Here is a 13260-nt window from a genome sequence, read left to right on the forward strand (position 1 = left end):
GGGTGTTTTCTGGTTAGGGTATAGGAGATGGATAATCTCTACCCGGAAGCAGTCGTTGAAACTGATGTTGTGGTGGTTGGTGTGGACGGCGACAGTGAAGTCCAGGTTGTGGGTGGAGGAATGGTGGTTATTGACGCAGAAGTTGAGGGCCGTTGATGTTTCCCCCAGGTGAAAATCACCACAGATGTTGCAGGTGAGGATGTAGATAAGGTTTGAGGCATGGCAGGTCCCTTTGGGATGGAGGGTAAATTTGCCAGTGGCCGTGTGCACCTGGAGGGTGTGAGAAGTGATGAGGATGGGGCAGGTCTTGCACCTGGGGCAGTTGCATTTATGGGCAGGGGGGTGTTGGATGTGTGGTGAAGGTTTGTAGTGGACCAGGATGTTTTGTAGGTGGGGGGGGGGGGCATTTGAAAACAACTTTGGTTTCAGGATCACTGTGGAGATCACATACCACTACCACCAAGAAACCTGCACATACGTCCAACATCTGTGGAAGCTTCTACCTGGGGGAAACATCCACAGCCCTGAACCTCTGCATCAACAACCACCGCTCCTCTACCCAAAACCTGGGCTTTGCTGTTGCCATTCGCACCAAATCACCACAATATTCCGTTTAATGACTGCTTCCGGGTAGAGATGATCCATCTCCTATACCCTAACCAGAAAACACCCCAATACGTAGAAGATGGGAGAGGGCCTACATATCGACCATGAATGCAAACACACCTCCAGGCCTGAACAAGGCCACCCAGTAACGCCCCTCATCCCCTATCCTCACCCTCACCACCACCTTTTCCCAACCAACGCCCCCCCCCCACCACTCACAGTTTTCGACAAGCCAGGCGAAACAACCAATTTTTTTTTTGTGGTACTGTCAACACTTTTTTTTCCTTCGGGACCTGGCAACACTGCAGGTCATGCTTACTCTTCCCTCTAGTCACTTAGTTATACAACGTCTCTCTACTCCTGAAGATGTGACATACCATCACGAAAATTTGATTTTTTTCTTTGTCCGGTGAGTGTTTCCTCTCTCCTCTTTAACTTTTTATTTAGCCCTTGTGGCCCTCCTTCCTTTTATCCTATATATAAAATATACACATTACAAATGTTTAATATGTACACTTCGCAACATCTTATTTGACTGCCTTGAAAAATTTCAAAGTCCGGAATTCGTAAATTTGGCAGCATAGGTCTTCAGAGTCAACTAAGAGTAGCAGCCAACTTTGTAACATTTTTTCTGCCTAAATGAAAACGCTCTTATCATTTTTTTTTTTTCATTCTTTCACATTCCATAAAGTAAAGATACCCTAAAGCAGTAATAAAATATATGAGTAGATAAAAATTGTTAAGTGGAAATACGAATGTTGAAAATATTTCAAGATTATTCGTTCTGAATTTGAAAATAGGGAAATTTATGTGCATTGTGAAACACTGAACAGGTTCTCATCCACCTGGAAAGAATTGCGGTCACATTTGAATGCAAGAAGGAAAATTTATGATGATTTTATGTGAAATGTTTAGTAAAGATATCTTGCACAACACCACACGATTCTGCAAAGTGTGTCTTTTCCTCGGTTCTTGGCGAAAAATGGTTCGAAACTCCGGCACAATGTTGCTTCAACTGAGATTTACGTTCTTTACTGAGGTTTCTGTTAGCAATCTCTTGGAGTAGTTGGTTAGATGACAGCACTTTCGTTTTTTACTGTTTTCGTCAAAATCGAAACATCGTAGGTTCAAATCCCACCCCTTCCTTATTATTTTTTCCTTTTTATTTACCGAGTACGAAGTGTTCTAATAACGTAATATAAGATTATATGATATTACTGTAAATATTTATGCGATGCATACTCAGTGGCGGCGATTGGGTTTCAAAACTGATGGGGCAAGGTGGGGGAGGGGGGCAAGGACAGTTCCTTTCCCTTGGTAGATAATGTTTAGCATAGTGCCCCTCCACACTCCATAATCCTCGCCACTGTGCATGCCTCAAGTAATGCTTCTACTAATGTTTTTAATCTTTCACTGATTGGCAGGATTTTAGGAAATGCTTTTCCTTTCATTCAGCTGTTATAAGTTAAAACATATTAAGAACTTACATGTCAACTTTCTGCATCCGGAAATGCTGGACATAAATCGCATAAATATCAACGAAAATATCCAAGAAACGTAGATAAGCATTCTCGTCCAAAGCCGTTTACTTCCCGAAAAAGATTTTGCAAAGAAGTAGGTTTGAACCCATGATCTTCCTTTCCATAAGCAAACGATCCCCCTAAACCACACGGTTCACGTTATTTTATGCACTCGGTTCGGATCCCACTTCAAACTCTAGGTCCAGTCCCGATTAGCCTTACTATGCATAAAGTTGACTTAAAACACCAAATCAACCAATTCATCTCCTTTCAGAGTGGGCCTTCTATGATACTGTAGTCGGCCAGCATCCGAAAATACAGTTCTGCTTCGCGTATACCAGAGTGTAATTGCATTTAATATTGTGACTAATTTTACTTTAAAACTACAGATTAAAGCGATAAGTGTCCAGAAAAAGAACCTCAAAGTAGATCTCACACAAAGTATTTTAATCCATTGCCAAACATTTCAGTTAAGAATAATATTATGCTTTTCCATTGACCGTATTTTCAATTCATGGTGAATTTGCTAAAAGGACCATGTCAAGACATCTAAATATGTAAGTTTTACTAGTAAATGCATTTAAAATGCACGAAACAACAGGGGAGGAGAAAAATAAACCTCTAAAATAAGTAAAAATGCAACAAAAACTGTTAAAATACTGACAAATAAACTAAAAGCCAAAAAAGGCCGAGAAATGCAAAAACAAAATGTAAAATAGAAAGTGTTTTCCGGCTCTAACTGAAGTGAAGCGGACATGATATCAGGTTTAGCCTTGTTTTTAAGGGTCAGAAAAAAAGTTGATTTTTCATCAACTTCCGGACTCTAATTAGTAATTATGACCATTGAAAAAGTGGGAGATAGCTTACTTAAAATTCTCTTTCTGAGGGATCGTATCGTCCCATATCTCCACTCTATAATACAGAAAAAAATCAAGTTTATATTTCGAAAATGACTTGGAGTTTTCCACCACGAAAATATGTTTTTCATAGCTTGAACTTCGTTAGTATTATCTTTCAAGGTTTCCATTGTTTTAATTTCAAACATATTTTATATTTCATACGTTGAATATCCATTTCCTCTCTCTTTTCATACAGTCTTTGGTAAAAAGCTGAAGTTTCTTGTCAAACGGGGTCTGGTTCAAATGACTCCTTTTTGCTCTCTTGTTCCTATTTTAAACAAACAACAACATACTTCGTAACTAAACGATTGCTTGTTCAAAACACGGAATTTTTACACAATTTACAAAATATGACAAAACGCTAATAGACAAGTTCATCATTTTTCCCTTTCAGCGATTCTCAATTTTATCTGAATTCGTTTCCTCATGACAATTCCCATGAGGAAATTATAGATATGACATTATGTGTGAATTTGCTTTCTTCAAACTGGTAGCAAATATTAACATGAGCTATCTGGAGAAGAGGTAGCCTGCTTGATATTTACGAGGGAGGTCGTAGGTTCGATTCTCCACCTAGGCAGGATTTTTTCAGGAGTTTATCGTTGGATGTAAATTTTATCATTGGTCGTCTCTGTGTTTCACGAGGTGAAAGGAAATAGTAAGAGGAAGTTATTTCGATTATAGGAGGAAATCACATGCCACGTGGGATGCGCAGAATCAAGTTACGTAGAGTTAAGTCTGTAATGGTGGTTTGGAATATTGCAAAGTTAGTGGGGAAAGTTTCTTATATCTGATATTCATACTTTCTGTTGAAATAAGACAAATATTTTAGATACAAAGCAGTTACGAATTAACGATCATTCTGAGGTTTTGATTTTTTTGTTTGTCACTCACTACATAAATACTTATTAGTAGTTTCTTATCGAATCGGCCTTCGTCGCAATAACAATTTACTTATGTTAATTAGCGATTTATTATTAGTTTTAGATGCATGGTAAGATGGTGGTGAGTGGATTGAAAACAGTCATTATGAAGGAACGGACATAAAATTACCAATCTTAGCAATTTGAACTCATTAAATGCTCTCCTTCGCTACAGTACTGCACTACACCATTATTTAACATAACTGTATATCTTTTTTTAGTATATCGAAATCAAATAATCAATATTTTAGGTGTCAGTGAAGAACAAAAATACATAACTTAAATAACATTACATTTTGCATCCTGAATACATATATGTGATTTGTGAATTAATCATGATGTGTGTGTTAACACAACATATGACTCAATAACTAAAAAGAAAAGTTTTAACTTTAAATCCTGGAAATCTCTAACTTCTAAGGGGAAATATGAGCAGAATGTGTATCGGATTCATTTTTTAAATATTCTAATATCAACGGTATCTGTTCAGCAAACAAAAAATAAAGAAAAGAAAGAAGGAGAGGGTGGTATTTGAACCGGTGACCTTTCACGCTTGACAAAAAATAAGGATAGTAGCGCCTAACCAACTGCTCTACGTTAACTTCATGAAGTTATACCCTGTTTCAAACCCCCAAAATTTCAAGTCGAGCGAGCAGAATCGTAAATATCACTCAAGGTTCTTTTTCCAACTTATTATTTCTGTTTGATTGTGTATTATAATAGCAGTTTGTAGTTTCTAAGTTCATGGAACGTGTTAAATTGAAAACCTCTCACCGCAGCGTTTTTCTTCTAGTGGATGGACCTACTCAAAGTTGGCCACTTTCACCTGGAGCCGAAGTGCAATGTTGCTAAGTTTATGATTTCGGGACTTAGAATTCTTTCGGGGCGGTCAAATAAGATGTTGCGAAGTGCAGAGTCAAAGGCAAAGATAATAGTAGGCAAATTGTCCATCACTATTTTTATTACTCTTTATTCCACACCCTGTGCTGTTTTAAGGAATGAATTCTGTTGATAGAAAGGAGATGTTGTCCTCTGCCTATTGACGTTTTTACTTCAATTCATGATCATCACATTGTGCAAACGGACTGAATGAAAATGGTGATGGACAATTTGCCTACTATTTCTTTTACTGTTGGGTGTACATGTGCACCCTTCGAATTATGCAGTTAGTATAAGTTGGATGCCTTCTCTGATCTGGTACGATTTGGCTTCCAACAGACACCCTGCCACTCCAGGTTGGGCATTTCACATGTGACTGAAATTGTTTGTAGATGGCCCCTTTCCAAATTTCTGCTGGATAACAGTAATGGACCAACTTGAATGACTCAGAAACACAATATGTCTTCTTACTGTCTTCTGATATATTTCAAAAGCTGTCACCTGGCCTTATACATTCACATCTTGAAAGGAGCAGAAATAATATTTAAAGGAGAGAAAAATGAATAATATTTCTGCTCCTTCTAACGTATTAGAATATACTAATTATTTTATATATTTTCCAGGGACCCCTGTTTCAACCATGTCACCAACTTATTCCACCGGAACCATATTTCGCATCATGTGTGTACGACCTCTGTGTGTGCAGAGAGAATGACAATTGCTTATGTGATGTGCTGGCATCTTATTCAGCAGAATGTGCAAAGGCTGGTGTAGTGCTACAATGGAGATCAAGTGCACTTTGTGGTATGTCTCATTTATTTCTTCAATTTTTGTTGTTTGATGATTATAAATTGGGGATTTATAATACAGGGTAATTATAAATGATTCATCGGGTTTTAAACTGAAATATTTCCAAAACTATTAATATAATATGTGTGTGCTAATCATGAAATAAAAGAACACATCTGAAAGTTTAATTTCTCATATTTGCAACCTTGACACCTGCCGACAGATGGCAGCAGAAACCTAGTTTCCAAAATGGGATCTATGCAGCAGAAAGCATTCTGTGTTTTGGAATATAAGAAGTGTTTTTCCATAGTTACCGTACAGCGAGCATTCCGCCAGCAACTGCACCGCCAGGTCACCAAAGCATTCTGCAATGGCATTGACAGTTTAAGGAAACTAGTTGCCTGTGCAAAGGTAAAAGCAAAAGCACAGGACGTCCAAACGTTTCTGACGAAAGAGTGGAGCGAGAGGGCGAGTTTGTGCGTAGCCCACAGAAGTCAACATACCAGTCGGGAACTTGATATTCCACGACCAACTGTCTGGAAGATTCTGATTGCGGCTGAAACCGTACCACATACAGTTATTGCAAATGTTACAACCGGACAACCTCGTCAAACGATATGGATTTTGTAATTCCATGCAGGACGCTGGTTTTCTTGAGCTTCTGCTGTTTAGTGACGAGGCGACATTCCATTTGAGTGACAAGGTTAATCGCCATAACGTTCGTATCTGGGGTACTGAACAATCACATGTTGCAGTTGTTTCCACAAGTGAAAGAGGATTCCAATAACTTCTTATTCCAACTTCATGGGGCACTGCCCTATTGGCACACTGAGGTGTGTTGCTACCTGAACAAAGAAATCTCATGCCTTTGGATTGGGCGATGTGCTGAAGATGACTTAGCACTTTTCCCATGACCTCCTAGATCTCCCAACCTAACAGTTTGTGATTTTTTCCTTTGGGGGCATGTGAAAGACAGTGTATGTGCCACCACTACCACCAACTTTGGTTGAGCTGCAGATCGCATTACAGCTGCATTTATGACCATTAGCAGGGATATGCTAGAGCGCGTGTGGAGTGAACTAGACTATCACATGGATGTGTGTCGTGTGACGAAAGGAAGCCACATTGAAAATTTGTGAAAGTATGTCTGTTTCTGTTTATTTTCATACATCATTCTTTATTGTACGTGTGATATATTTCTTAATGCAGCCCTTTCAAACCTAATGAATCATTTACAATTACCCTGTATATCAGATAAATTGGTATTGATTGCTATGAGTTCAGTAAAGGTGCACTGGTGCCTGCATCAAAATGTTATTGTTTTGATAATTATGGAAATACTATCCAACTTGCAATGGTCGTTCCCGGGAGAGAAGCGGTGGTCACAACGGTAAATCTTGTCGGGCCGGGCAACGTTCGTCTTCCTCAACCATGGAGATACCTAGTTGCATAAACTACCCATAATGCTAGCCTTTGCTCCAGTCGGGGCATGAAAGTCCATTACCTCAGGGTTCGGGTGTAGGTGCACTTACTAAGGGCTACCGAAGGTTTTGCCAGAGCGATACAGAAATAAAAACTCAAGAAAAGACTTTTACATATAAAGTTTATTCAACCTAATTTTAGACATGAAAGAAGCTTAGACCAGTTACAGTAGGATTATACATCAAAACTATGGTTATACAGTTATAGGTATGGAAATCTCCAGTTACAACTTTTAAACCTTTCAGTCATCGAACTACACAGTTTAACTTTTAAAGAAACAGATACTGGTATACCCATAACAGTTTGAGAACAACCTCTTTTATAATTATACTTATTATCCCTGTTAGACGGCAATCACAAAGGTTTAACACAAAGTCGCCGAAAAGAGAAAGCTTGAGGTTACCATGGAAACGTGGTTTTTCCCAAACGTCGGAGCAACGGTGTACCATGCTGGATAAGAACTATGTGAAGTGACTTTTCCCAGCATCAATACGACGGGGTATCACTTTAAACTCCCAGCGTCCATGAGACGGGGTTTAAAAAGGGTCATTTTATCTAAATTTCTCTCCCCAGTTAGGCAGAGTGGGTTCTCTCACTCTAAAGTGGAGTATTCTCTCTCGCCCATAGGCAGAGTTCAACCTCTCTCGCCCATAGGCAGAGTTCGACCTCTCTCGCCCATAGGCAGAGTTCGACCTCTCTCGCCCATAGGCAGAGTTCGACCTCTCTCGCCCATAGGCAGAGTTCGACCTCTCTCGCCCATAGGCAGAGTTCGACCTCTCTCGCCCATAGGCAGAGTTCGACCTCTCTCGCCCATAGGCAGAGTTCGACCTCTCTCGCCCATAGGCAGAGTTCGACCTCTCTCGCCCATAGGCAGAGTTCGACCTCTCTCGCCCATAGGCAGAGTTCGACCTCTCTCGCCCATAGGCAGAGTTCGACCTCTCTCGCCCATAGGCAGAGTTCGACCTCTCTCGCCCATAGGCAGAGTTCGACCTCTCTCGCCCATAGGCAGAGTTCGACCTCTCTCGCCCATAGGCAGAGTTCGACCTCTCTCGCCCATAGGCAGAGTGTAACTGAACTGCTAGCCAAGCTCTCACCTTTATAAAGGGTCGGTGATGCTAGCGTAAGCGAGTGCAGGAAATAAGAACTATAAAAAGTGGATTCAACCCTGAATATTAACTATATAAAAAAATTAAATTTTCAATATCTTAGGTTCTAAGAAAGCTTATTCATAGAGAGGTGGATCCCATTCAATTTGTAACAAGACGGGTTCGTTACAAACTGAATGCACAAGTCTAATTTTATTATTGTGTTTACGGCTACAGAAGTATAAATTGTTTTTCCTGGTTTAGCCAACTTGGTGGCTGAGCATGTTAAATGATCAACTATGAATCTCATCACCTGGTTCAAATCCCAACCTGAGCATGTGTGTTCTTTGTGAGTATCCCTTCAACAATTTAATCTGCATTACTTATCCTTATCACCGTGATTATCCAAAAGTAGCAGAAAAGTGGTGTAAAAACAAGAATATAAATACCAAATACAGAGTGATCCATTGAAGTGTCAACAGACACATCAGGGTTGTGCTATCGGCATGTGAGGCACTCGTGACTGTTTGTCGGCATCGTAGTGTGTCGATGAAGCAAGTGCACAATAGTTTCCGTAATTATTTTAAAAAGTGATTTATTTACTTACCAGTTTTATAAAAGGAGGTGTTCAAACTAGTCTCCTTCGATGCGCACACATTTTTTAGATATCTTTATTAAGACACCCAGTAATGTAAGCTGGCGAAGGATAGAAACCAGTTTTTACGGCGATCCTGAAAGTAGACAGGAGACTGTGTAGTGACAAGGGTCCTTGTTTTGTATTGTGTGGCCTGTTTATTAGTCTGGCAACTGTGAAGTGACAGGGTACTTGTTACATATTGTGTTTCTCTAGTGTATTCAACCGCAAATGTTTTCTACTGCACAGTGTGTAGTTATTCATGATTAATGTGTGTTAACTCAATCGACACATTAAGTTGAAAGGTGATTTGTAACAAGATTCCCGGTGTAAAGTTCCATGTCGTGAATAAATCACTCTTTAAACTACAGTCAATCTCGATTCTACGACCCCGGGTATAACGACCCCCTCGAAGTAACGAGCCTTTTCCCGGGAACCATGAAAAATTTAGAAAAAAGTTGAAAAATTTGGAAGTTGAAAAATTGAAGGAAATCGGCCGAAAAATGCATTTCCCCCCCCCCCCCCCCACTCATTCCCTTCACGAGTGCTCTACCTCTCACAATTGGGTCTGAACTAAAAATGGACACCACCACACCATGCTTGAGTGATATCCAATAGCACTTGACCTCTACCCTCCCCTCCCTCAAGCGCACCAATGTTACCCCGCATCTGACAGCTGCTACCCAACGTGCCAGGCTTGTTTTGCCATGCTTTCTCTTGGCTACGCGAGAAGAGAAGATCGAATGTGCTTGGATGTTATTTTAAATTGACCTTGACTTGTTTCCTTGTCCTAAGAGCTGCTGAAAACTCGCAGGTGAGGAGTGGGGGGGGGGGGAGCAGCCCAAAATGACTGCTGGACTTGCAGTCTTTGCCAATGTGTATGGCAGGTCAAGCTCTTTCATCGATAAATACACCACCTTCAGAGATAAGATCACAGGAATGTTCCAAAATACAGATGCGTGGCACCTGGAAGTCTGGCCCATCTGTCCAACTCTGACCTAGATTTCAGTAGCTTCCCATGAGTGAGCAACTCTCGGCCTTGTAGCCGACAACTTCCAGTAACCGCTTTCATTCAAAACGTGTTCTTTGTTCCCTGCAACACTTCATAAAAAAGCGAAACTGTTAGAAATAATCAAAGCCACATAGGCGAACTAAAGATCGTCAACCCGCTTAATGCATTGTCATCCAGGTTTCCACAAAAGTTTACTTCGATCTTACGTGCATCATAACTCCAGTTTCCCATTTCATACGTTTTCCTAATTGTGTCGTAATATCTGCCAAAAAAGTGTTCCGTTGGCTGACTGACTTCTCCCTTTTTTCCTGTCAGCAAAGGGGCGAATTTCTAGCTCGTGTGTGCACACGGGCTGATTACAGGCGAGGGTGGAAGTGGACCCACCCCTCTTCCTTTCCTTTGACGTCTATATTGGGGCAACCAGTTCTGGATATATTCTTGAAAACGAACAAAAACAGTAAAAAAAATAATTAAAAATTACCCCCCCTGCCCCTTTTCCCAGCTTATTCTCCGCCACTGGTGTGCACGGCAATGTTGATAATTGCAGAATTCAGGTTTTTTTTATGCTGTTGTCTGCATAGGAAATATTACCCGTATTATTGTCTGTTGCATGGTAAAACGTAAAGCAAGGGTCATTTCTTTCTTCTTTACACTGCTGTTAAAAGTTCAGTCTTCAATAGTTGCGTTTTCTTTAAAATGCTTGAAATTTTTCTCTTCCGCCACCTGTTGCTCGAACTTCCAGCCAGTCTCCTTGTTTTTACGATGCAGCTGGCACCAGTGTTTTGTCTAGCATCTGCAAAGCCCTTGCTTGCCGATAACAGCAATGACTCATCTAGCGCAAAGGAAAAAGTTATTGTTTTGAATCTCGCATAGCTGTTTTGATTTGACGATAACGAAATTCGATCTCCAGAAAGCAAAAGAAGAGATAAAATAACTTCATGTTCTGCACCTTCTGATAAGCAAAACTGTAAATTTAATTCGCATCCGCTTTTCTTCAGAACCATTCATGTGAAGAAAAAAAAAAGCTCAATGTAGGAATGGTCACTGAGATCGATTAAAAAGACATTATTCAAGGGGAAAACTTTTGGAGGAGTGGGTGTTTGACATCGAGAATACTCCTAAATCCAACATTAAATCATCGATTAACGTGAGAGTAAATAACGATCTACCCATTTTGATATGTAAAAATGCGCAGTTTCATAAAGCTTGTTTTCAGTTCATTTTATGCTGATGGGCTACTTGGGACTAAATATACAGTTTAAAGTGAAATGCAATTCCAAACCTAAATGACTTTTGACTGGGACGCTGTTTAATGACGTGTCCTACAATACGCATTGGGTGAAGACAGATCGCAAGTTGCGCGTTTCCTTTTTCACACTGGATTACAATGCAAGTCAAGGAGGGAGTTTGGACTGCTCCCTTGAATGGGGAAGGGTGAATAAAGTTGGTTGAAGCAAAGAAAACGTGGCTTTTTTTTTTGCGATGTATTTTACACAGCCGAACCAGAAGGAAAATTACAGCCCTGCCTTTTTTTTTTTTTTTTGCAAGGGGGGGAGGCTAGAAAAGTTGTGTTGTTTCTCCCGAGAGATCTAATCTTACCAATTAATCTTGTAACAGACAATGCTCCAGTAGACCCGTATAAAATCCAACATTCATTCTGCCCGATTATCTCCCGACTTTTGCTGGCGCCAGTGTGACTGGTGTCAAGATTCTTTGAGTTTCGCTTGCAATAAGTGAGAGATTGGTTTCCTTTCCATTGGTGTCAGTGCAAACGGGTTTCTCATAAACTATAATTGTAAGAATTTCCTGGAAAAGCAACGACTGTGCACAATTGAAAGAAAGTAACCTTATTTTGAATTATTTTTTGTGAAAAGGTTTTCATGTTCTGTTTTCCTTCTCACAACACGCATCCTGTGCATAACAGGTTGTATAACTACCAGGATAAATGGTGTTACCATCTCCTAGGCATCTTTGTGTCCGTTTGAGCTCCGTTTTAGCAGAAAATTGGGGCAAATTCCAATAACGACCCTTTTCCCGGGAACTGTGAAAGGTTGTTGAATCGAGAGTTGACTGTAGTTATGGAAACTTACGTGCTTGATTCATGGACAGTCTAGTGCCGGCATAGGGCAAGGAGTGCCACGCTTGCCGATAATGCAAACACTAACGTGGCAGTCTACACTTCAATGGATCGTTCTGTATATCCAGATTTAATAAAGTAAATTTCTAATATCCAAGTTCTTTTTCTAACTCCGAGATACACTGCTTCAAAAAAATATTCAAGGCAAAGACGAGAGAAAAAAATAACTGACTGCTGTGAACATTGCTCTTCTGTGTTGTGAGATCCTGAATGGATTCATTTTTATTTTGGCTTGCTTTCCTTCTGTAAATTTTAATATTTAAAATAAAATTTTCACTTAGTTCATTTCTATGGTTACTACCTTTATTTTTGTGAGCAGTTTATGCATAATTACATTAATTAAATAAAACTATTTTGCCATTGAAGGTTCCAGGTTCTTCCTCATCATAATTAGCCTAAAAAGGCAGAAAAGCAATGTAAAATATGAAAAACACTAATCATTAAAGAAGAAAATTAATGATTTGTTCATGCTTTACATTTGTCGTAAAATTATAGAGGATTTGAATGTCTGATATGAATCCTTCAGTTCCTATTGATGCAAACAAGAAGTTTGTGAAATGTTGGAGGCATTTTGTTTCAATTTCTGTGCAGGACATATGAAGATGATTCATAAATAATGTCAACACTTAAGTACTAGAAACAGTAAGAATGTCATCAACAGGTAAGCCCTATGTATGATGTAATTTAAAAGAGCTGTACTGTGATGTAATTTACTTACATTGTGGTCTTATTGTTAAATAACTTTAATACTTTTTAGCCATACAATGTCCTGAAGAAAATGGCCTTATATTTGATGAGTGTGGTCCGCCTTGTCCTCGAACATGTGCCAACAAGGATGTACCTTTAGGTGTAATTCAGGATCATTGCTTCAAGCCTTGTGTGCCTTCTTGTCAGTGTCCTGCAGGAAGAGTTCTTCACGATGGGCAATGCATTAGGCCAAATCAGTGTCCATAGAACATTCCATGTGCGTTGTATTGTAAAAGACTGACTGCTTGCGAGAGTGTTTTTATGGTGAATGTGTTTTGTAGTTATGAAGAAAATAAGAAACATGTATTGGCCTTTTTATATTTTTTTTATAAAAAATGTACTTATGTTCTTTGCATAAACACTGTTAAATTGGCATATGTGAATGTAAAAATGTTATTAATTTCACCAATTATATGTATAGTGTGTGTATGTATATATATTAGAGGTGAGCTGATATTACTTTGAACCAATACTGGTTCACACTGATACTTGGACATTGCCAGCCTCGATGGCAGGGTGGTTAGCACAACATGCTACGATGCCAGGG

The 13260-nt window shown here is 39.6% G+C and overlaps 1 protein-coding gene across 1 annotated transcript in view; it reads left to right on the plus strand.

The window, feature by feature from the left end:
* Positions 1–13019, plus strand: part of LOC145985678 (kielin/chordin-like protein) — a 294740-nt gene extending 281721 nt beyond the window's left edge. The window contains exons 48-49 of the mRNA XM_083119746.1: positions 5451–5631; positions 12724–13019. Of these exons, the coding sequence (XP_082975872.1) occupies positions 5451–5631; positions 12724–12920 (378 nt within the window). The 3' untranslated portion in view covers positions 12921–13019. The remainder of the gene's footprint in view (positions 1–5450; positions 5632–12723) is intronic.
* The last annotated feature ends 241 nt before the right edge of the window (positions 13020–13260 follow it).

The sequence above is a fragment of the Lepisma saccharinum genome, chromosome 3 (assembly GCF_977018435.1).
Source record: "Lepisma saccharinum chromosome 3, izLepSacc3.1, whole genome shotgun sequence".
NCBI classification, from domain to species: Eukaryota; Metazoa; Arthropoda; class Insecta; order Zygentoma; family Lepismatidae; genus Lepisma; species Lepisma saccharinum.